This window comes from Gordionus sp. m RMFG-2023, chromosome 4, assembly GCF_954871325.1.
Source record: "Gordionus sp. m RMFG-2023 chromosome 4, tfGorSpeb1-WG-v2, whole genome shotgun sequence".
NCBI classification, from domain to species: domain Eukaryota; kingdom Metazoa; phylum Nematomorpha; class Gordioida; order Chordodea; family Parachordodidae; genus Gordionus; species Gordionus sp. m RMFG-2023.
The window spans coordinates 13670562-13695706 of NC_088778.1; the positions used below are offsets into that span (position 1 = coordinate 13670562).

The following is a 25145-nucleotide window of genomic DNA, read 5'->3' on the forward strand; positions in this document are numbered from 1 at the left end:
TTTTTAAATAATAAGCGATAATACTCGCTGAAAAATATGGTAAAATACCTCATAGGTGAATTTTTGTATATACCAGGTCGAATATAATTTTAAAAAATTCCGAGCCGGACCTGAAATTTTTAAATCCGGGCCGGGCCGTAAAAATTTTTTTAAAAATATGCGGGCCGGGCCGGGCTTAAAAAATTTAAAACCGGGCCGGGCCGTGCAAATGGTACCTCTGCAGGTCTCTGAAAAATATATTAGATGATCATTTTATTTTGTATGTATACAAAAGGCGCAGGATTTTTTAAAGAAATATTTTGGCCCAGATCGGATTATTGTTAATAATTATATTTTTCCTCGCTCTAAAATTTTAAAATTTTGTCATTTTAAATTATTTTGGCTAAATTGTTTAAAGGGAAATTTAAAATATGAGCAGTAAATTAATATTAAACGCTTCATTTTTCAACATTTTGCAAGTAATTAATTGATTTTGCAACTAATTGATATAATAATTAAATCGGCCCGGCATAAAATTTAATTTTTTTAAGATATATAGCGAAATATAACAAAAAAATATTTGTATTGATTAAAAATTCTATAGTGAAAATTTGCAAAGCCCGGCCTCTCCGAAAGCCAAACCCGCTTGCAACGGGCATTTTTTTTACAAAATTAACAATTCGTACGTAAAAAAATCAGACAGGGAATCGCAAATCTCTGATTTTTCGTAAAATTTAATATTTTTTGTGGTATAGGTATATCTCTGCGTTTTATCAATATATTTATATTTAAAGATCATTAATTTCGATCATGACACAAATCGACATTGTGCAGCATCTTACTTTAAAAAAAATATATAATGTTAATAAGAAATAATTGGTAAAATCTTGTATTTTAATAATAAATTTTCAGAAAAAAAAGGATCAAATTATTATCAATATGTTTTTTTGAACGTTAATTAGAGCCTTGATGCAAAAACATATCTATTCCTTTCAACCATCAAAATTTACACAAAGTAAACGATATTTTATTGTTATATTGTATTATATAAAAAATATGAATTGATCAAATCAATAACCTTTGATACAAAAGTGGTTTTTTAAAGATAAATATAAAACAATGTTATATAATAATGTTAAAAAAATCCCAAACTTTCAAAATAAGGACAACCATTTAAAGATCTATAATTTATAAAATAATTATGTATTAGATTATAAAAATATCAGAGAGCTGTAGAACTCAGGGCCAGCCGGTTAGCTTAGCCAGCGGTAACATCATCAGTGAAATATAGGCCTGACTGTGGCTCGAAAATATTAATGTTAAATTTATTTCTACTTTTTTGCCTGATTGATTATCCATATTTATAAAATAAATTTAAAAAAAATAAGAAAATTTTTAAAATAAAGAAATATTTAACATTTATTTTCATGTCATATTTTAATATATAAAATGAAATAGATAAACATCATTAAATAATTAGTGTAGATCAGAGACCTTCATGGGCCTTAATTTTTTGACCAAACCCGGCCCAGGCCCGCAGTATAAAAATTTTTTAGGCCAAAGCCCGGCCCAGCCCATATCTAATGTTAAAATATTCCCAAGTCCGGCCCAAGCCCATGATAAACTTCAAAAAAATTTACCAAACGCGGCCCATCCAAAAATTTAATTTTTTTTATTTAATGAAAATAAACAATATTTAAATATACAGGGTTTCCCATTTAAAAAAGGAAAAGTCCCAATCAAAAAATGAAAAGTCCCAATCAAAAAAGGAAATGTTTCAATCATAAAAGGAAAAGGTCCGATCAAAAAAGGAAAAGGTCCGATCAAAAAAGGAAAAGGTTCAATCAAAAAAGGAAAATGTCCAAACAAAAAAGTAAAAGTGTCAATCAAAAAAAAAATTCTCAAAAAGAAAGGAAAAAGTCCGATCACAAAAGGAAAAGTGTCAAACAAAAAAGGAAAAGGTTCAATCAAAAAAGGAAAAGTGTCAAACATAAAAGGAAAAGGTCCAATCAAAAAAGAAAAGAATAAGTGTCAATCAAAAAAGGAAAATTCCCATTCAAAAAGGAAAATCGTAATTTTTTTAAATTTATATTTATTTTTGTTATTCCTTCTTAATTTATTTCTAAATTTTTGCGATTTCTTTACGATTTTTTCTTATTGTATCTTTTCTCAATTTTTTCTAACTTTTTGCGATTTTCTTCTTTTATTTTTCTTACTATATCTTCTCTCAATTTATTTTTCTTTTCGTTTTTTTTCATCATACATACAATATTCTTTTTATGATTTTTTCATTGTAATCATTTACATACATTTCTAACCTTTTCAATCACTTTAAGTCATTTTTAATCTTTATTTTTTTTGAGCTTTTCTCAATTTTTATCTTATAATTATTTTTTTAAATTATATTTAATGTTTTTGGCAGACAATATAATTACAATTGCTAAATTAAATTAATCGTTTGGTTATAATGTACCTTTTTAAAATTAAATAAGTTTGAACTGTAATACCAAACGATATGTAAATTAATAAAATATAATCATTTTTAAATTCTTATTTTTAAAATTATCAAAAATGAGAAGAAAAAATTGAGAAATGCTCAAAAAAATAAAGATTAAAAATGACGAGATTGAAAAGGTAAAAAATGTATGTAAAAGATTACAATGAAAAAATCATAAAAAGAATATTGTATGTGTGATGAAAAAAAAACGTAAAGAAATGTTAAAAAATGGACCTAAATTTATAAATTATTTAAAAATACAAAAGAATTATCAAAAATGAGAAGAAAAATAAATTGGGAGAAGATATAGTAAGAAAAATAAAAGTATAGAAAATCGCAAAAATGAGAAGAAAAATAAATTGGGAGAAGATATAGTAAGAAAAATAAAAGTAAAGAAAATCGCAAAAAGTTAGAAATAAATTGAGAAAAGATACAGTAAGGAAAAAACGTAAAGAAATCGCAAAAATTTAAAAATAAATTAAAAAGGAATAACAAAAAAAAATAAATAAAAATTTAAAAAAATTACGATTTTCCTTTTTTGAATGGGAATTTTTCTTTTTTGATTGACACTTTTCCTTTCCTTTTGAGAATTTTCTTTTTTCGATTGATTTTTTGATTGGACCTTTTCCTTTTTTGATCGGACTTTTTCCTTTCATTTTGGGAATTTTTCTTTTTTGATTGACATTTTTCCTTTTTTGTTTGACCCTTTTCCTTTTTTGATCGGACCTTTTCCTTTTTTGATCGGACCTTTTCCTTTTATGATTGAAACTTTTCCTTTTTTGATTGGGACTTTTCCTTTTTTGAATTGTATTTTAGGCAATCATTTTGTTTACAATACTGAAATTTATTATTATTAAAACTAGAAGTAATAAAGGCAATATTTTTCAAAATTATCAACTGTCTTAAATAATCTAAATTTAATCATTTTAGGCCCAAACCCAGCCTAAGCCCATTAAAAAAAATTTAAAAAATCCAGGCCTGGCCCATGAAGGTCGCTGGTGTAGATATTTAAATCAAATATATAAAATTAAAATAAATTTTTGAGTTTGAGATTTATTTCCTATGGGGGCCTCTACGGGTCATGCCTAGATTATTTAAAAATATTGTCACCGGGCGGCGGGCGGGCGGAAATAAAAAATCGATTTCGCAGGTTTTTACGTACAGAGGTCAAAATTTTAGGCCTGCCTGGATTTAATTTTTTGTTTCAAGTATCTAGATACAAAAATGGGGTATACACTTTTAAAACGTTATATGTTGAATATTATATTCTTCGGCAAATTCCTATAATAATGTTATACCTATATAAGTATTACATTTTTTAAATATATTAAGTCTGAAATTAGCTTTTTCTGATCGATATTTTTAAGATAAATTTAAACAAGAAATTATATGAATAACTCATTTTATTTTCAGAAAAATGAGGTCTGTTAAACTTTAAAATAATAAAGAGAAATTTTTAAAATAAGGAGGTTATTGATCGAAATTTAAAATTAAATACACTTTAACTTCACATATATATTTTGTTTAAAGTTATATCAATATTTACTTTTATATAAAAATACATATAAAATAAAATTTTAATGGTCACAAAAAATATATTATATTAATTACATTTTGAAAATGGAAATGAATGATGAGCAAAAAAAAGTTCGTTAATAAAATAACATAAAGGTTAATACGTGATTGAACCGAACTTATGTAAAGAGACCAATGATCCTACCAGATTTCCATTAGTTTCTTGAATCATGACCATGATCGGGTCATGAGCATAGCTGGCTCGAAAATCGATGTATATAAACTAATATAATTATATATAATAAGATATTTTTTTCAGTGAAATATTAACAATTATTAAAAAATGTTTTTATTTTACTTTGCGAATGCATTAAACCAAACATGGCTTGTAATACAAGGCGATTATCGCCAAACTAAATATTCGTGATTCGTATTCATTTCCAGATTATTTTATATCCGTTAACGCAACAAAAAAAATATAAATCAAGAATATAGATGGCGAAAGCCGATAAGATAATGATGATATATTATTTAATATAATATAAAAAAAAATTATCCACCGTAAAAAAAAATGCTTGAGAATGCAAAAAAAATAATAAAGTTACATTTCGAATAATAAAAAATATAAAGTAATTATCTTTTTGATATTAAGAAAAAATAAGAAAGAAAAACTCTTGTGACATTTGATTCGTGCTTCTTCTCTTCTCCTCTCCTCAAATGTAATTTTATATATTATTTTATATATATATTAATGTGGAAGTTCATCCTTATATCATAGTCATTATCTATATATTTTGTTTTATTACTTTTATAAAAATAATAATAATTAATAGGATGTTATAAAATATTACTTTTAATTTTATAAAATATAAATTTAAAAATAAGGAATAACGTTGTTTTTAAATAAAAAATATTGTATAGTAAAATTTCCCCTAACTTTTTTTTGTTAAAAACAAACAATACATATTTTTTTTATATACATAATATCTTCCTTTTTTTAAATTAAATCATTTTAATTATTGATTTAATTTAATTGTTTGCAGAAAAGATTAAAGAATTCCACATTGTTTATATTGTTTTCGTAATCCAATTTAATTCAAAATTTTATTTCGATTCAATACTAAACACTTACGGCTCAAGATTAGAAGACAAAATGTATATAAATCAGAAACCTCTGCAGGAGTCAAATTTTTAGAAGTGACCCGGGTATAAAAAATTTCCCATTGTGAAGTCCGGCTAGAATTTTTTTTATTTAGTTTTATTTTTTAATTATCATTTTAAATAATTTTGGTTAGTGAAGTTCAACCGGACATCAATTCTTGTTAAACTCAAGGGGCATGACAAAATAATCGATATAAGATACAAGCAAGAGGCATTAAACAAATTTATCGTAGAAAAGTGATTTATTTTACAATTAATATAAACATCACATAAGGTCATATGAAGTATGAACTCATAAACATATGCAAAAAAAATTATATTATTAATCCTTGAGATTTGAGAACATTCGGTAAAAATATAATAATGGGGAGAGGTTTCATGTGGAGTTCATGTCTATGCCACAACACCAAATCAGATATGCTATATCTAAATAACAAAATTGAGCTTTATATTTTTATATTTTATAAAATTTGAAGAAGAAATATCCATCTATATTTAATATATTTATTTTTAAAAGATTCATTAAATAATACATTTATAAGTTATTAATATTATAGATTTATCAAAAATCTTTTATCATAACAAATTAAATCAATTTCTAACCCAAAATACTCAATAATTGAAATTGGAGTGGATCATTTTTTAAAAAACCTTGATACCATCAAAAACCACCTATCAGTTAATTAAATTTTGCATACATGTTTAGCAAAATTTTTTATGCTACGACAGTTTTACTTATAAGATTTTTAGTAATATTTTTTTTACAAATCAGATTCCACGAATGGTCTCTAGGCTTAAACTTTTACAAATGTTCTCTTTTGACGTAAAAATTTCTGGTTCCTCGACGAAAGCTATTGATGGATTACAGTTACACTTTTTGTACTATAATGTAAACAAATTTTGATTTCGTATTAATAATGATAATTAAAATACAAATTATATTGATAAGAATAGTGGAGATATGTCGGCGTAGCAATTAATGACATTAAATCTGTAGGATAGATATCGTGAAAACAATCAAAATAAACAATTAGGGTAAATAAGAGATCTGCAAGCCCGCTCATAAAAATGATGTGATTTTAAAAAACCGGGCAGATCTGGGCTTGATTATTTAAAATTAAAATACGAGCAGGCCGATTTTAAAAAAAATAAATTTATATTATATAAATTAATCAGTTTTGCAAAATGTAGGAAGATCATAAAATGAAGCGTTTACTATTCGTTTACTGCTCATATTTTTAATTACCTGTTGAAACTATTTGAAAAATACAGCCAAAATTGTTCAAAATAAAGAAATTTAAACAATTCCGGGCCGGACCGAAAAATGATCAAATAAAACCTAGGCAAAGCCAAAAAATTTCTTTAAAGCTGTGTTTGATTAAAAATCTGGGCCTAGTTTGGAATAAATTTGATGTTGTTAAAATTAATATTTCTTTGATAAAAAATAATAATTAATTTTTTAAGATTATTATATAATAATCGCCTAGCGACATTTTATCATGCGACACTATCACGACGACACTTTATAACACTTTTTATACAATTGATAAATCAAATTAAATTTCATGTATAAAATTATATAATTTCCCGTTTTTCGTTAATGTTAATTAATCAATTCAAATTGACACCATTTTATATATTGATTTTCAAAGGCCTAACTATAAATTGTGAATATATATACACATGATTCTTATAATTTTTTTTAACTTACATTATAGATTAATTATAAACGCCGATTAGTGGGTTGATTATGTGGATGACAACGTGACTTAGAATGAAGATTTAAAAATTGTAGCTTCTTCTGCTTCTACGAGTGCAAGCACAATAATAATATCCAAATTTAAAGTAAATCACCTAATAAAATTCCTTTAAATATTCATGAGGTCAAGGTACAAACAATATTTTAGTCACTGCAGCTATCCGTTATATAATATTTTGGCCCAGGATAAGGTGAGAATCAAATTTAGGGTTAAAAAAATAATTAATACATTGATGCCTCAACTTGAAACCATCATTTTTTTTTGAAAAGATAAAATTTTATTATTGATAGATCATTAGCTAATTCCCTAATATAATGCCCACATCCATCGAGATCTGTACAATTTTATGTTATGAAAACTTATTTTGGAAAAAAAATATGCATCTCTTAAATACTAAGTTTTTTTTGGCCCAGACCGAGTTTATATTTTAAGACCCGGGTAAGATTTTCCTTGAATATATTTTAATCATTTTTATTTTTATAGATAATAAATAACGAATTAAAATATTTGGTTTTAAAATATACAGCCCGGCCCAGGTATTTTTTAAAAAAATTTTTAGAACCCGGGTATTTAAATAAAAATTTAGGCCCGGCCAGGGTAGTTTAAAAAAATCAAAATAGGGCGTACACGTTTGCATTAGAGACCTTCATGGGCCTAGATTTTAGGACCAAGCCCGGCCCATCGTAAAAAAAATTTTAAGCCAGGCCCGGCCCGTTTTTAATATTTAAAAAAATTCCCAAGCCCGCTATAATATTTAAAAAATTTCCCAAGCCCGGCCCAAGCCCATAAAATTATTTTATGTATACTTAACTTATGCTGAAGTAATACTAATAGAAATATAATATTTTATTTAGTAATAATATATATATATAATATTAATAAATGATATAAACAAAATTTTAATTTATATTTTCAAATTATCAATTAAAAATAATATATTATCTACAATTTCGTTATTTAAATTTGTTCTTCTTTCTTCAATAACCCTTCCAATAGTACTGAAATTCCGTTCACTGGAAACATTAGATACTGGGATTGCATGAATTTTTTTGGCTAATCTTGCCAATTTTGGCAAGATTTTTTCATTCTTCTTCCACCAATCTAGGATGCAGTCATCATAGTTGATATCCTCTTCATTTAGCTGAATATCCATATATAAATTAATCTCATCAGCATCCGTCTCATTATGAAGTATTGTATCATCCTCGCATGAAGACATATCCAATAATGAGGATGAAGCTAAAAATATTATATAGCTAAAAAGATTTGGGAACATTTTTGGGAATATTCCCTGATTTTCGCTGTTTCGTGCCAAGGCCGTTGTGTTAAGTTAAGTAAAATTATACCAATTTCTATACTCTCCCAAGGTGTATAGAAAATTTGATAAATAACACTCATAAAATCAGAATGATTTGTTATATTTGTCCTATTAAATATCCTTAAAATAAGCTAAATTTGAATTTAAAAATTTAGGCCCAAGCCCTATTGCAAAAATTTCTAACAAACCCAAGCCCGGCCCAGGCCCGCTAAAAAATTTATAATTAGGCCCAAGCCCGGCCCAGGAAGGTCTCTAGTTTGCATGCAGGTCTCTGGTAATTTATAGAGTAACTTACAAGGTAACCAAGCATCAGAAATGCAGATATCTTATACCATAAGGCTGATATTTCAACAATTCATTATTAACAAAAAAAATTTATACATTGACCCAAAATTATTTCAAATACGCCATCCCGCGGAAAAGAAAAAATATTTCATCGTATTTTGGGTTTGTTATAAATATAAAAGTTAATCTTATTGTGAAAGCTGAATAAAATTTTGTAAAGAATTTACATATTTATAATTATGATATTATTAAACTTGAATGTTACTATTATTGGGAAAATTGTAAATTTATCAGAAGATTTTTTTATATTTGATTATGGAAATTAGAGATGATTTTATTCGCGAAAAAAAGAATGATCGATATTTGTATCGGTGCATGTCTATTGGTAAGGTAACTAAACTAAAATCACCAAATAAATTCGACAATAATAATTTGGTATTGAGGGAGGATGACATATATAACTAAAATTGACTAGAGGATACTCTATTAAATTTTGAATTTAGTAAATAATACACTCTATAAATAATTTAGTAAAATGTAAACGAAATTTATAAATTAATTAATAATTTTAACATGCATAATTTTTTATTTAAAATTATACCTTAATAATATTCGATAAAATAATCAAATACGCATAAAAGATTAAATAGATGATTAGAAATTAAGATGACATGCAGATAAAAAAAATGTTTAACAATTTAGTGGCATGGCTAAAGGAGCACTGTTTTAATCTACAAGCACATCGCCTCAATTTGATAAAATACAAGTTAATAGAAAAATTTGTATTGTTTTTCGTGTAATCAGTGCGTCTGGCCGAATTTTATAAAATTTGAATTATTCAATTAATTTGCCAATTTGGAAAATAAAATCATATATAATGGATCATTTAAAATTCATCGATTACTCATATTTTTCAATTTTATCTTTAAAACAATAAACCAAATAGTTAAAATTATTTAAAATTATAAATTTTAAAAAATTCGGGGTTAGCCCAAAATATTTTTTTAAATATGGACTCGATGTGCAACTGATTTACAAATCCGGACTGGGCTTTAAAATAGACCTGAGAAAATCTCTGATATTGTAAATGTACCGCATCCAATTTTTTCACCGGTATCGGTTTGGATTCTAAATTTTTTTATTATCCGACAAGGCTAAAGAACCGGCTGGATATAAAGAGGAAAAATTTGGGCCTGGGCGATCGAGTTAACTCTATCTGATATATTATATTCATATCAATTTTAGAATGTTGTTGAAAATGACTATATGTATAAACATTTTTTTTCATAATTTCCCCCAAATCTCCACTCCCCATGCTTAAATTATTATTATTATTATTATTATTATAATTTAAATTTATATTATTTTGTTAGAATTAAAATTATATTATATATTTTTAAAATATATACGTTTTTTTAAATTAATTATATTTTAACATTTTAATGAATTATTTAGCAGATATCAATATAATTTTTTTTTAAATTAAAATTAAAAATAATAAATGGAGAAGTCAAGAATTGGGAACAAGGATGCAGTGCGCAAATAAAAATATTGGCAATAAAAAAAATATATAACCTTTTATCATCCTTTGCTTATGTCAATATTGTTTTTCCGCCTACATTATTATTATAATTATTCACCTTATAATAAAGCGAAAAAGATCTAAATTATCTATGGTATAATATATTTCTTCTTAATAATGACCGATTTCACATTTTGGTTCAATATTTGGGAAAAGGTAAAAATTATATTTTAGTAGAACTCTTTGATATGCGTTATTTGTTTAAAATAAGATTTTGTCAGGCATGGTCAGACATAAAGGAATCAAGATAAAGAATAAGTTACCTGAATGAAATACTCATAACATAATTGAAAGGTGTATAATAGGTAAATGCAAAAATCGAATATCATATTAGTGAAAGTCGCTAAAGATACGGAAAAGAGCAAGCCGCAACAATTATACCCTATTATAATAACCTCAATTTTGTCATTTTTATCTAATATAATGAATTTTGTATTTTACAAATAAAAACTTAATCAAACATTTATGGTTAAGTTTATTAAGAAATAAGGATATTAATTTCTTTATGTATTACTTTCTTCCTTTTCTATAAATTTTATATTTATAACAAGATTATACAAATATTATCAAAAAAATTTAATAATTTTTTTTTATAAATAGGTCGAAGTTAGAGGATAAAGTGAAGTAAGGTAATGTGATATTGTTGAATCAATTTTTTTTTGTCATTTTTAATAAAATAAGGTCTATGATTCATTTTTGCTATCTGCTAAATAGATAATTTATTAAAATATGCTACAAAATGAGAAAGCTTTTATATTAAAAATTATAACCCGATTTTTAAATCATCTAGGTCATCTAAATTTTATCATTTACAAAAATATTTCGATTTTAAAGCCTCATCCGCTTTAAACAGTTTTATTTACTTCTTTTGAGAAAAATTCTATTTTGAAATAGGGTCTAATATTGCTAAGTTCAAAAAAAATTTATAATTTATAACATACGGCAATTTATGCAATAACTAGAGTTTTTAAAAAAAAAAATTAATATACATATTATTTGCTATAATGATTATGTTTTTAAAAAAAATTGTATATTATAGAGCTCTAGTTGATCAAATTACATTTAAATAGATTAAAAAGAAAACAAATTTGTAGTAAAAACCGGCCAGGTTTATATTTTCAGAGAACCAAATATGATTAATTTAAAAAAATTTCATATGCGCAATTATAATCTGTTTGAATATTTTAGAAATTTTGATAATTCAATTCATATTCGATATTTTAAAATATTAAAATCGAGTTAAGGATGCATATTGTATACATATTATATATTTCTAAAGGCCGATTTAATACTAATCCAGTTTATAATATCCTATTTTTAATAAGACAATGGAAAAAATGTCTATAAAGAAATGAAATAAATAGGCTCTTCCAAATATTTTTCCAAAATTTCTATACAAAATTATTAAAATGGTAGAATGAATAATTTTTTATGCGACATATATAAAAAATATTAGTCGATAACAGATATTAAGAAATAATGATCCAATTCGATATTAAAAAAATCGGTAAATCTCTAAAATCAGTGTAGAAAGTGGAATTTGTTACGAACTGGAGATATCATTATTATAAATAGGTTATTACTGTAACAAAAAGCTGCAGATGTCAAATTTATAGGCTAGTCCCTAATTTTAAATTTTTATTTACAAGTATGAAAAAAAAATTTTTTTTAAGCCCGGCCAGGATTTTCAAATATTCGATCATTTTATGACCAGGCCTTATTTTTTATAACTCGTAATTTCGGTTGAATTTTATAAATGATTTTAAGGGGAAGTTAAAAATATGAGATTTAATTAATCTATCATGTAATTTTTCAACTTGTTAATTATCTAAATTAAAATTTATATCTAAAAATTCAGCCCGGCGAACACGGGGTATAAAAAATGATTTTCAAAATCATACTATTTTATGGCTTTCCAGACAGGGTAAGGCTGTATATTTTTAGTTCTATTCTAACTTAGATCTTACATATATACAATATATATTTTAAAAAAAATAAAATCTAAATAAACACCTTTTTTATGGTCTGAACTCTGGATGTCAAGAATAAAATGGCTCAAAGAAACAAAATCCAAATATCATTTTCTCAATAAGAATTAACACGAAGATTCATTCAACGAAGAGTAAATAATCAATCAGTATAGTTTCATATATTATATTTAAAAATATTTTTTTTATAAACATAATAAATAGATCCTGAATGTTAAAATTTTTTTTAATATTTACTCATCATGATCATAAATTTTAAAATAATAATAAAAATCACAAAAAAAAATAATATAAAATATTTATTTTAACACGATACCGATAAAATGAAATAAAAAATGATAAAATAATTTCGGTAATTCAAACAAAATTTTTTTAATAGAGAAAATTTAAAAAAAAAACAAATGTTTTCAACACCTAAAAATATTGGGGAAAAAAAACTAAACAGGTAATAAAAATATAAGGTTAAAGACTTTAAAAAATTTTTTGGTTCGTAATGAATATAAAAATTTATGCATTAACATTTACACTGTATTTATTATGTAGAATAAATGAAATAGATATATAGTATATAGAATCGAATATAAATGTCGAATAAAAATTACTGATTATTTATATTTGATTCCGAATATGAATTTTTAATTATTTGTAAAGATTGACGAATATAAATTCCTGATTAGCCTAAATAAAGAGGTCTCGGATTGTGTTAGTTCTTATGTTGGTCTGAATAGTGTTCTAATGTAATTAGTTATATTTTTATGAAAGCTTAAACGTTAAACAAAGGTAGTGTATTAGTAACTTTTTGGGAGAAAATATAATTCTAACTTGTTATATTCAATTGTTTTACAAAAATACCGCCTCGATGTAGAGCAAAAAAAAACAATCTCACACGCCTAAAATGTAGGGCTAAGAAATAAAGCGATTAGAGCTCTAAATTTTCATTATTGGAAGACACATTTTCAAGAAATCATTTCGGAGGTTGGCCTATGACTCAGAACAGGAAGAATAAAAAAACGGACATATATTAGCTGCCTAACCCTTTAACAACCTCAACAAATGAATTGAATTTTTCAATTGCAACGTTTAAGAACAAGAGATATTACGAATGAAACGTAATTGCATTCATTTTATTTTTGATCAATAGCCTACATTATTTATTTTTCACACTCAATTATTTTATTATGTTATAAAATAATAAATAGATTGACACTTCGTATATTCAATTAATCGTAGACTTACACCAATACCACCAAATGAAGTTATAAATAAATCACTTTAAAAAAGATTGCTAAATTATTAATACAGTGTAAATGAATGTCATGGTTTGGAGCTGATTTTCATAGACAGAACCGCGGAACCAATATTTTATTATAGAATAAAAATATCATTCCATTTTCCATTTTTGAGTCTTAATCCAATACACGTGAGATTATATTATTTTAAGTTATAATCTATTTGTTTTCTTAGTACTAAGTTATCTGCTTTAGAAAACAATTGTTCACAAGAAACTGTTTTGAATTTTTTTTTTATTCCCTTTCAACAATCGCAATTTAATTTACAAGCAAAGAATGATTTTTAAATCATAACATTAATTTAAATCTAATATACCTGTTGACTTACTGACTTTAAAAAAAATTTTGAAACGCCTGTTCCTTTTAGCAAGTAAGATTTTGAAATGATTTAATTGGATTTCCTAAACTTAACATTCAAATATTTTATAAACTTAGAGTATAGATTAGAGGTCAATAATAAAAATAATTAGTAAAAGTACATATAAATATATCGATAAAAACGTAGAAACTAGTTTTGTGTATGTATGAATAAAACTTAAACAGATTCTGGAGTTTCTTAATACTGTTAATATTTATTTTATAAAAAGATATTAAAATTTTCGATCGGTCCAAAATGAACCTAGCCGAAAACCGATTGCAAAAATGGAACTGCGGATACGACTCTAATTTTTACGGTTCAGTCCAGCGCGAGAAAACCGGATCGCTGACCTTCATTAGTAGAGTGAGATTAAAATCATAATCCTTTAAAAACCCCGCCAAGATGCTATAATGGGCCTATCATTATGTTTAATCATTTCATAAATATAAATCAGTGGCATAACCAGAGCGTGGAACAGAAGAGCCTCTTTTTTCAAAAAAATGAAGTAAACTTCAAAATTTAATTCAATTATAATATCCAATTTTATTTGCACCAAAGATTCTTTTTATCTGTAATGTGTACTGTTACTCGCCAACGAACTCTACTTGTTAATTTCAACATTACGATTTTTTTTAATGATTTTAAAAAATTTAAATATAAGATTAAGATTGTATATTAAATTCGCTTGCCTGATTCAATATTAATCTTTTTAATAGCTTTGATTAGGAAAGTTTGAAGAAAAAATAATATTAATAAAGTGATTGTAAAAAATTACAAAAGATTAGCATAAAAACTTTATGGGATGCTTGATCTCAAAGGGCAGATTTTGCAAAAAATTGAGATAATTTATCCTCCTTCAATCCATTCTCTACTCTCGACAAAAAAAAGGATATCTCGAAATTAACAGTTCTCTAGGGTTTTCAAAGCATTTTTTTCAATAACGCTATAAGTTTATTTTTAATAGGTTCGTTCTGTGGAACTTTTATCCATGGCCATTGAAGTTTGAATGCTGGATGTATAAATGCAGAAAGAACATATTGATCCTTATATATATGTTCAAATCTTTAAAAAAAATAAAATATATGTAATTAATTGAGAGTGATAGGTTTAATACCTTTTATTAATCCCATTTAATACGGCGTCTATCAATGGTTAACCATATTTGAGGCCACTAATTTTTTTAATTTTATAACTATCGCTATTGTTGGGGTCAAATATCCCAAATGCATTATTTCTTCAAATTTAATGATTTAACTTAGTTATATCATATAAAATCAAATAATTAATATTAAAATCAAATGTCGTTTTAAATTGGAACCTGAAGATTTTGACAATATAATACTTTTTGGCCACATTTTACACTTGGTAAGCATTGGATTAGTTCCTTCAATATAGGATGTTAATGTAAAACATTTATCATATTTGGCCATAGTAATGATAATTCATCTGATTTTGGATTTTCAGAATCAGATGATGGGGATTAAATAATAATATCCATGCTTATGCTAATCTATTAAATTAAAATATAAACAATATTCACATTAATAAATTATGTGTTAAAAAAATTGAAATGTGAAAAGGAAATACAAAGCCGATTAAAAAATATAAATAATACATTTTTTAAAAAAATCGGAAATATTAAATTTTTCAAATAAATAAATATAAAAATATTTTTAAAATTGAACGAACATTAAATTCGAACGCGTTCGTCATAAAAAAGGAACGCGTTCACGTTCAAAGTTAGTCAAAAATAAAAGGAACGCCGTTCATCATTTTTTTCAAAAAAATGAACTTTATTCACGACAATATTATAAATTCATGATGAATTTTTTTTCAGGAGTTTTTTGAATTTAAATTTCATTGTTCAATTACATTGTAATTGTTTATATGTGACTGTGAGCTTATTTTAAAAAAAAATAAAATAACAAGGAATTCTTTTTTAACCCATTTCCATCAAGGGATATTATATTATATATTAAACATGATGGAAAAAACGAGAGATGAATCCATGACCGCCGTTCAAATTATATATTTGTTTAACCAAAAATATTAATTACAATTTGACCATAATTTATTATGGTGCTATAAAAGGAATAAAACAATAATTCATAATCTATTTTAATAAAAAAGAGATATATTATTTGATGTGATATCTTTATCCTTCTTACTTTTAAAAAATAAAAATTCAAAAGATAAAATTTATCAATAAATTATAAATAAATAACCATAAAATTTTTTAACCCTCTTTTTTAAATTTATCAAAATACGATACATTTATACTTTTAATAAACAACATTACCATATCACCTGGTATAAAAAAAAATTGCGATTCACGACAAAAATTTTGTAACTATGCTTACAATAAAGACTATAGTTACATTAATTAAGGTCATAATTATTTCATTTTTTTTAAAATTATAATTTATTTATTTTAATACAAATTTAACTAGTAAAGTAGTATCAGTATATTAAAATACATCAATATATAATATAACCTTCTGAGGAGAAGCTGAATACAAAAATAAAATTTCATCTGGTGGTAATGTAATGTACTTTACCTTTTTTCTCCAATTTTAAAGATATGCGTATTTATAAGATAATTATTTATTAAATTTTGATAAAAATAATAATTCTTAATAATGATTTCCATAGTAAAGCTACTACCAAAGTTTTGCATCTTAGATTTTGATAAATTTTATTTTATTTTGAAAAGAAAGATTAAAATTATTTTATTTTTTTTTAAAAAAAGAAAAATCAAGGACAAATGCAATGCTAAAAGATTAGAAGAGCGAATTTACATTATTAGTGGAAATAATTTTTTTAATGATAATTCGGTTGTAATAAATTTTCGAAATTTATTAAATTTGGCTAGATATAAAATGATTAAATAAAACAAATATATAAATTTTTATTTCTAAATTAAGTTTCAAACATAATTTATGCGATATTTTGATTAATATTGCAAATTTGGCTAAAATTATATATTTATTAATAAATATATTGTTCATTTGTTTATAAATATAAATTGGCAATCAGATTTTATTTTGTTTAAGCAAATATCCTATTTCTATTTTTATTAAAAATGCTTCAAATTAGAAAAGACTTAATCACGTGTAGTTCTCAAACGTGAAAAAAAAGAAATTGGTTAACAGGAAGCAAAACAAGCTAGCAAAATCAAAACAAAAAGGCACTTTTTGAAAAAAACATAAAAACCAAAAAATAGGAAAATATATTATATCATATTATGTATACTTCGCCGAGAATTGGCGCAAACTGTGAATGCAGGGCTTGGCATATCTAAATTATATAACAAAAAAGGTGCATTTCGATTTAGCTTTCCTAGGATTTTGACACATAAAATTGTCAATAATTTTTAAATTTTTCAGATGTCTAAGGGCAACTCTAACAACCAGGCGCGTAGCCTGAAATTTTCTGCGGGGGGAGGGGGAGGTTTATAGTTTTTTGGAACATTAAAAATTTATTAGAACTAATCAATATAAAATATATTATAACCAATTATATTAAAAATGACAATTTCGAACACAAATAATAAAATATTGGAAGAGACAAAATAAGTATGAGCGATGTAAATCACGGTAAAATATAGAATTAAACATTATATGATGATTTAATAATTTAATCAAAATATCGTTCATATATAAAAATTTAATCCTCTTTGCGATTGCGCCAATTTTTCAAAAATTTTTTACTAATCAGTATTGTTGCCAAAATATACAGTAACTAGGATATCGGCAAGAATGGCATGGAATGTGACTTAATTTGATGATGGATGTCACCTTTTATTTGATACTAATTCCAATTTTTAATTTTACCCCTTCCCCTCCAGACCTATGTCCCATCCCTTAAGACAAAGAGTGAATATTATCATTTGAGTTAAAATATCTTAAGTATTCTAATCAATATTTTTACATAAACTAAAATTACCATTGATAAACTAAATCTGAATTTTAGTATCAACAAAATATAGAATAAATATTTAGAGAATACTTATAGAAATTTTTGATATCTATTTTAATTTTAACAATATTAAAAATAAGAGTTTATACAAAAAAAAATTTACAGAGGGGAGGGTAATCTCCGGCTTCATTGAGGTTCAGTGTGGGGGGAGGGAGGTGCTTAGAAGGCCTAGACCATAATCAGCGAAGGATGCTATATATCATTTACTTAGGGATATAAAACAAAGAAAAAACGGTATAAAAACAAGGTATTTCAACATCCTCAGCTGCCATTAGGTGATGCTGGTTTGTCCAGAGAAATATACATGTTGAATCCTGCAATCGCCTCGCTGTAGTTGTAGACAAAAAATCACTGCATATATTTTATAAAAGAGAGATATTCATATCTAAACACTTAATTTAATGCATTCTTAAATTTAATCAAATATTTTTAGGATTGAAATGTAAAAAACAGTCTTTTTTTATTCCAACTCATTATAGGTTTTATCTTTTATTAAGAGTTCACAAAATTATATAAATTTCTCATATTTAATTGGCTCAAAATTAAATCTAACCATAAGCAATTAATACTAGCCTAAAGAATTGCCGTTATAAATCTTTCTGTCTAATTCAGGATTGAACAGAAATTAAGGGCAAAATAGATTTTTAAAAAAATAATTTTTATAAAGATATTTAACAAATTAATTATCTTGTTGCAAAAATTTTCTTTTTATCGATAATTTTTTTAATTAAATAAATCATCTGAAAAAAAATATATCATCTGGTAAAATTAACATTATATACTGCTATATATCTTGCAAAAAAATGTCAACATAATTTTTTTAAAAAAATCAAAACCTAACCTAAATACTTAGCGAGCTTGTGAGAGTAAATTATTAAAATATCGAATTATTCTAAACAGAAATGGTAGAATTCGCAGCTTTCAAATCATTGAAAGTATTCTAAAACGAATATGAATAGAATAAATTCGTATGAAAACGAGTAGTAAATTATTCGATTTTTTTAAAGGAATCGTTACGAATAATTTATTATTTGATTCATATTAATTTTTGAATAGGCTGATTGAAACATCAAACAGTCTTTAAAATATTATTTTGTATAACCTTCCCGTTTTTAAAATTTTCACGCTTTTTAGCGTTTTAATTTTCGGTCACAGAAATCTAATATCTATAATTAATATTTTATTGGTTAATAATATGTTTATTTAAAGTTTTAAAGCTATCTTGATCCCCTAGAAACGCTAAAAGCTAAACTTTAAATGTTTTTATGTTCATTAGCAATAAAATGTATCATTATGGTTAAAGCCTTAAGTAAAATTTTTTTTAGTTGGATAAGGGGAGAGGAGATATCTTTCGTATTTTGACCAGAAATTAAATATTTTGATTGGATGCGATAAGAAATTGCAAATTTCGATCACTTTTCTTCATTTTTATGGTTTAGTTTTTGAATAATAAATAAAATAAGCAATAATATACGCAAAATATAAAAAATTGGTAAATGACTAAATTGGTTTTATATTAATAATAATTTATGTAATATTAAGCATATATGTAATGTTAAGCATAATTTATGTAATATTAAGCATAATCTAGACATATTAAGGTTAATTTAAGTAATATATTTTTTCAAAAATTCGCTTTTAAGCTCGATTATGGCATTAAATTTATTATAATTTCAAATATCTTTTCAACCTTTCCAACTACATTCATTTTTATTAATTATTTGTGCATTTCAGGGATCAGAGGTGTGTGTACCAATACAAGAATCGCAACAATAGATTATAGCTTTAATACCGTCATCTTTCTCTTTTTTTTAAATCAAAGTTTCATTTATAATAATTAAAAAAATTATGGGAAACTAAAATGGAGTGTCACCAGCTGATAGGTATTCAACGACGAAGTATCATATATCATTGGCTAAGCCATGCTCAAATAATTTAGAAGTTTTTTTTAAAAAAAAGCTAGATTAAAAAAATGAGTGTTAATCATCAGACCAATACTTGGTCTTAGTAACGGTACACTTTTTTTCGGGGATATTATGATTCTAAAGAATTTAATATAGTTCTATTATTTTCAGCAGACCAATTAAAGATCGGTTATTTTTTCACGGGAAGAGCTCATTTTTTATTTTAATACTTCTTATATAAGCATTTTAAACTATCTTCGTCTTACCAACAAATCTTTAGCCTAATTAAATAGTGAAAATTTTAATTCGAGTTTTATTGTTTATTTAATTCCGAAATTAAAGAACTTTTCTAATGTAAAGCATTCAAAAAAACAAACATGAAATGGTAATAAGATCAAATGGACTATTTATCCCACCAAACGAAAATGTTAAGGCTAGCTCCAAAATATGGTATCATCAATATAATCGGTTATTTATTTTTAAATATTATGAACCAAATATTTATAATTTATTTCTCATTATGAAGCCGCTATTTCGCATGAGACCAAAGAAACCCCGCTTCATCCCTTAAATCTAATAATATTCTTACCCAGCTAAATAAAATAATGTAATAAAAAATAGCGAGCCATGTGTTTAAAGCGCTGATATTATCAGACCTCCAGGCCCTGCCCGGCCAAAGCCCGTTCTGGATACAAGAACCGGGCCGAAATTTTTCCAAAAAATCCGAGCTGAGCCGTTAAAAGTTTTATAACAAATCCGGGCTGTGCAATTAGTATTTTTGTAGATTTCTTTCTAAAATATTAAACCAAACCTAATCTTATAGAAATTATCCGAAATTTCACAATAACCAAAATCCTATAATCAATTTTACTATAAGAAAACTATCCTTTTTTTTAAATAGCCATAGAATTTTGAAAAGTTACTTGATTCGCCGGATGCGATTCTATCGATATTTTCTGGTGATTTTGACTCCATAATATTGCTCATGATTTCACATTTATCAACATGATCGTTTTCATTGTCAACTGCATACATTGTTGAATTGGAAGGTAGATCAAATAATATTCGCTCATCTTTAGAGCAACCTATTAATTGGGTAACACCATCTAAGGTGTTTTTGCAATGAGGATATGGTTCTGATTTGACATCATTAGAAGAATTGCTGAAATTAGTGGTACTGCGGAATATGACATTCGTATTATTAATAAATCTGGTATTACGATGTAGTTCGTTTTCCGCCATTTTAGAACAAATCTTTAGGACCGATTTGTTTGGTAATGCCTCCATAATCCATTGATCTTAGATAGCTATGGCGTTACACAAAATATAAATATATTAGATTAATTTGAGATACAATAGGTAATTAGTGTTATGTTTTCTTTTTTTAAAAAAACCATATCTATAAATTTCAATTATTTTAAGTATTAGATGAACCCATAAATATATTATAAGCCTTTAAATGAACAGCAGGGCACTTATTATACATATTTATATTAATTATATATAAATTAAAAGTTTATTTTGGCAAAATGAAATTTTTTTTTACCATGTGTGCTTCGCTTGACACGCAAAGGTCATCTCAATTTGTTTGAATATTCAATTTAAAATTTAATGAAATGATAAACCGGAGTTGAGGGTCAATTCGCATAAAATTATATCCGATTAATTAGAGTTTAAAACTGGAATGAACATTTAAATATTTTAAATAAATTAATTATAGGTCAAGATTTTACTTCCAAAAATTTTTTTAAAAATTGCTTTTAAAGTAGTAATCGTTAGAAGTGCCTATAGGCAAAACTTTGGAGAACCCCTCTGAAAATTTGCATTCCTATGGTCCTTTCTTTTGCAAATTTTTGATAAAATTTATTTTTAATGCTAATTTTAGATAGAATTTTCCTTTTTATGCTCATTTTAGATAGAATTATCACTTTTTTTGCTATTGGAAATTATTTTTAAAAAATCTCCCTCAAGTTGAAAAAGCTAACTAGGCCATTGATTTATATATTAACGTTTCTTTTTATGTAAATGGTAGTTGATATCAATGTAACATGATAAATAATTATCTATACTAAGGTTGGCTAAATTAAATGAGATTGATTTAATCAATTGTATTAGCTTTTCATTTCAAATAAAAACCTTTTTATTTTATAATTTGCAAAAATTTTATAAATGATTAATAAATGTATTCAATTATTATCTTTGCCTGTGGTATTTTTTATGCCAGGGCATATTTCTTAAAATTATTTCTATTTCACTGAATTTGATTTATATAAAAAAATCATAACTTAATCAAATAAATAAATATGATTTTTGACAGCCTTTCTCAATACTAAAATCACCCTTATAACATAATAGGGTTTCTTCTTTGGTTACTTTACAGAAGAAGGTGGTCACGGTATTGACATTTTTTTATAACTATTTTATCTCGTGACATTAAAAGGCAAGTTGAGATAAAAGGCAATTTGTTGAAAAGGGTGATTTTATAGAGGTCACAACTAGTTACTGTAATATCAAATTATAATTTACAGTATAGAAGTAATTTGAAAATAAAAAATATTTTAAAATAGGCCATAGGCAACTTATAACTTAGACCTGGTAAACATAATGTTAAATTATGATGCTATGCTATATTTAGTGTTGTTAAATGGCTCGATTTCTTTTGATTTTTAAAAACGGCTAACTTAAGATTTTAGCCAATAAAATATTGCCAAAACCTTGAGATTTCGCTGATAGATGTCCAAACCTTTATGCCATCTATGAGCAAAATCTTCAGGCTTACATTATTTTCTTCTGGATAAAATATTGAGTCAGCCGTTTTTACAAATTGGCTCAAATCGAGTCGTTTAACAACACTAGCTATAGTTTAGCAATTAACTATGCATCACTTGAGCAACATTGAAATTTCATACTTATTATAAACTAAAGAATTTAAAATCGAGATATTTCGAAACCCTATATATTCCATATTTTTTTTATACATAATACTATTATTTTTTCATTATATGATATTTTAATTGCACTTAAAATGAGAAACAAAGTTGATAGTAATATAGTGACCACAAAATATTATGGTAGACCATGCTGGATTTTGTTATTTTGTTTCAATTTTCATACCCTTTATTATATAATCTTTATCATTCAATGGCTCAAACCTTTCACTCATCAAGCGAAACCTAATAACCATTTTATATTAATAAATGATAAATAAAAGTATCATTATCTATTATATTTTTACAATTTTTAAACCCAGCCCAATTTAAAAAAAAATTAGGCCTGATCTCAAATTATTTAAAAATTTTAAAAACTCTATTCTTGAACACTTATTTATTGCTGATGTTTTCAATTTAAGTTTTTTATACATTTTTTTAAATTATCAATTGATTTTCTAGAATTATCTTAAATAAATTGTATTCTGCTTTTTCTAAATTTAATGATATTTATAAATTAAGAATATAATTGCTTATAAAATACAGCAAAGATTATTAAAAATAACAAAATTTTAAAAAAACTCTGAACCAAGCTTAAGATTGAAAATACCCAGACAAGTAAAAAAAAAATCTTCTTAAATCCAAGCTGGGACTAAAATTTTGACCTCTGCAAATATATAGATAAAATATATCATATCATCTATATATTTTTAGATTTAATTTAGAATGTTACAATTATATATAACATTTATTGCAATATCATTGAAATTTTCATATTGTTAAAAAATTATAATCGCTTAATAAATAAAAGTAGTTTAACCTCATGTTAAATATTGTCTAATATTAATAAATAATGAAGAAATTATGTGATTATACTTATTAGTTTGTTATTATATTATCATACATGTAATAGCTTTGTATAAGATAATGTATAATTATTATCAATGCATCCAGTGAATCTATTGTGAAAAGGATCATATGGTATATATTGTAATGTATCTTTACATATTCTACCATCGAAAAATAAAAACTGACAGATGATTGACCCCTGATTATGTTCTGATACCATTTGAGTTTAATATTATTCCGCTTTTATAGAATTATGAAAAAATAAGAGAAAATAATTAGTTCGATAAAATATGACCAATACTTTTAGATCAGTTGTGCTTTTCCTAACTTGTGAAAATAATTTAGGTATTTTTATTAATTGAGAAACCAAATATTTTTTCGTGATATAATGCCGCCCATGGGCGTAGCCAGGATTTTCCTAAGAGGGGGGATTAAGAATTACTGGGTCTTCAGCCCAATTTTGTCCGGGCTTCGGCCGGGTTACCTTAGTCTATATATAGTCATAAAATATTTTTACAAGATAGGAGGTTAATTTTAATAAAAAAAATAAGCCTGGAGCAAATATGAAATATATTTTTATTGGCTTATATGAAATATATTTTTATTAGTTTATATGAAATAGAATCAATTACTTGTATATACATTAATATAAAAGCATGGTAATAATTTATTCCAAACAAGTATAAGAAATTTATTTATAAAAAGTAAGTGGACATATATTTGAAATTCCTCTATTATATAGAGTTAGTTACAAATTACTAGGTAAAATTCCACTTTTACAGACATATTTGGCAGTTAGAGAATATATTACAGTTAATATTTTTACAAATTTTAATAATCAATGCTCTTGATAATAAATATAGCAATAATTTGCATTCAATTATTTAACGCCATCTATTTATTTTCAAAAAACATTTAAATAACTATTATGATAATTGTCACTTATCTAGGGTACATCTTCACTAAAGTTTTAATTAAACAGGTTAGAAATATTTATTTTTACCCATTTACGACAAAAAAATTTTAAAAATAACGATAATGATAATTGTCACTTATCTAGGGTACATCTTCACTAAATTTTTAATTTAACATGTTTGCAATACTTATTTTTGTCACTTAGCGTCAAAAAAATTAAATACGTTTAAAAATACCGATATAATTATCATATTTCCAAAGAACATCTTCATTTAAATTATAATCATTTTTATAATATATTACACTTTTATAACAAAAAATTTCAAAAATGTTAAAAAAATGAACATGACATCTATCACACATTAAAATATTAACCTTAAAACGATCGTATATAATAACATAAAAAAGTTTAATGTAAATATTTAAATTATTTAGAAAAAACTACCTCATTTAACAGCCTTAAAAATTAGATAATTTTATAAAAATGATAAAAATAAATAAAAGATTTCACCTAAAAGATTGTTTATTTATAATAAAATTCAAGAGATTTAAAATTCAATCAAAAATTATTTTCATAAATATTTTGAAAATCACTTAATGTTATTGTAATCATTTTTTTTTATTAAAAAACATTATATCATTTTCACAATATAATATAAATTTCATTTCATATAAATAAAAAATATTAAATCAAATCATATGTTTTTTTGTTGGTAATAAAATATTATAAAAAAAAGTTATTTTACCTAAATAACACGAATTTGAGATTTTTATTATATTCTTTTAAAATATATAAATAAAATAAATTTTGGCTCAAAATTAGACTCGAGCCAACTCCTG

General features: G+C 24.7%; 1 protein-coding gene across 4 annotated transcripts in view; it reads right to left on the reverse strand.

Annotated features, from left to right (window-relative positions):
* Positions 1–23558, reverse strand: part of LOC135929024 (protein furry homolog) — a 69268-nt gene extending 45710 nt beyond the window's left edge. Inside the window, exons 1-3 of one of the 4 annotated variants that reach the window (XM_065465514.1) lie at positions 23418–23558; positions 20538–20921; positions 16985–17029 (exon numbers count right to left, since the gene is read on the reverse strand). In XM_065465514.1, coding sequence (XP_065321586.1) covers positions 16985–17029; positions 20538–20901 — 409 coding nt within the window. In that variant the 5' untranslated portion in view covers positions 20902–20921; positions 23418–23558. Of the gene's footprint in view, positions 1–16227; positions 16374–16984; positions 17030–20537; positions 20922–23417 lie in introns of those variants that run through there. The other 3 variants (XM_065465515.1, XM_065465516.1, XM_065465517.1) reach the window with 3 other exon arrangements.
* Between the last annotated feature and the right edge of the window lie 1587 nt (positions 23559–25145).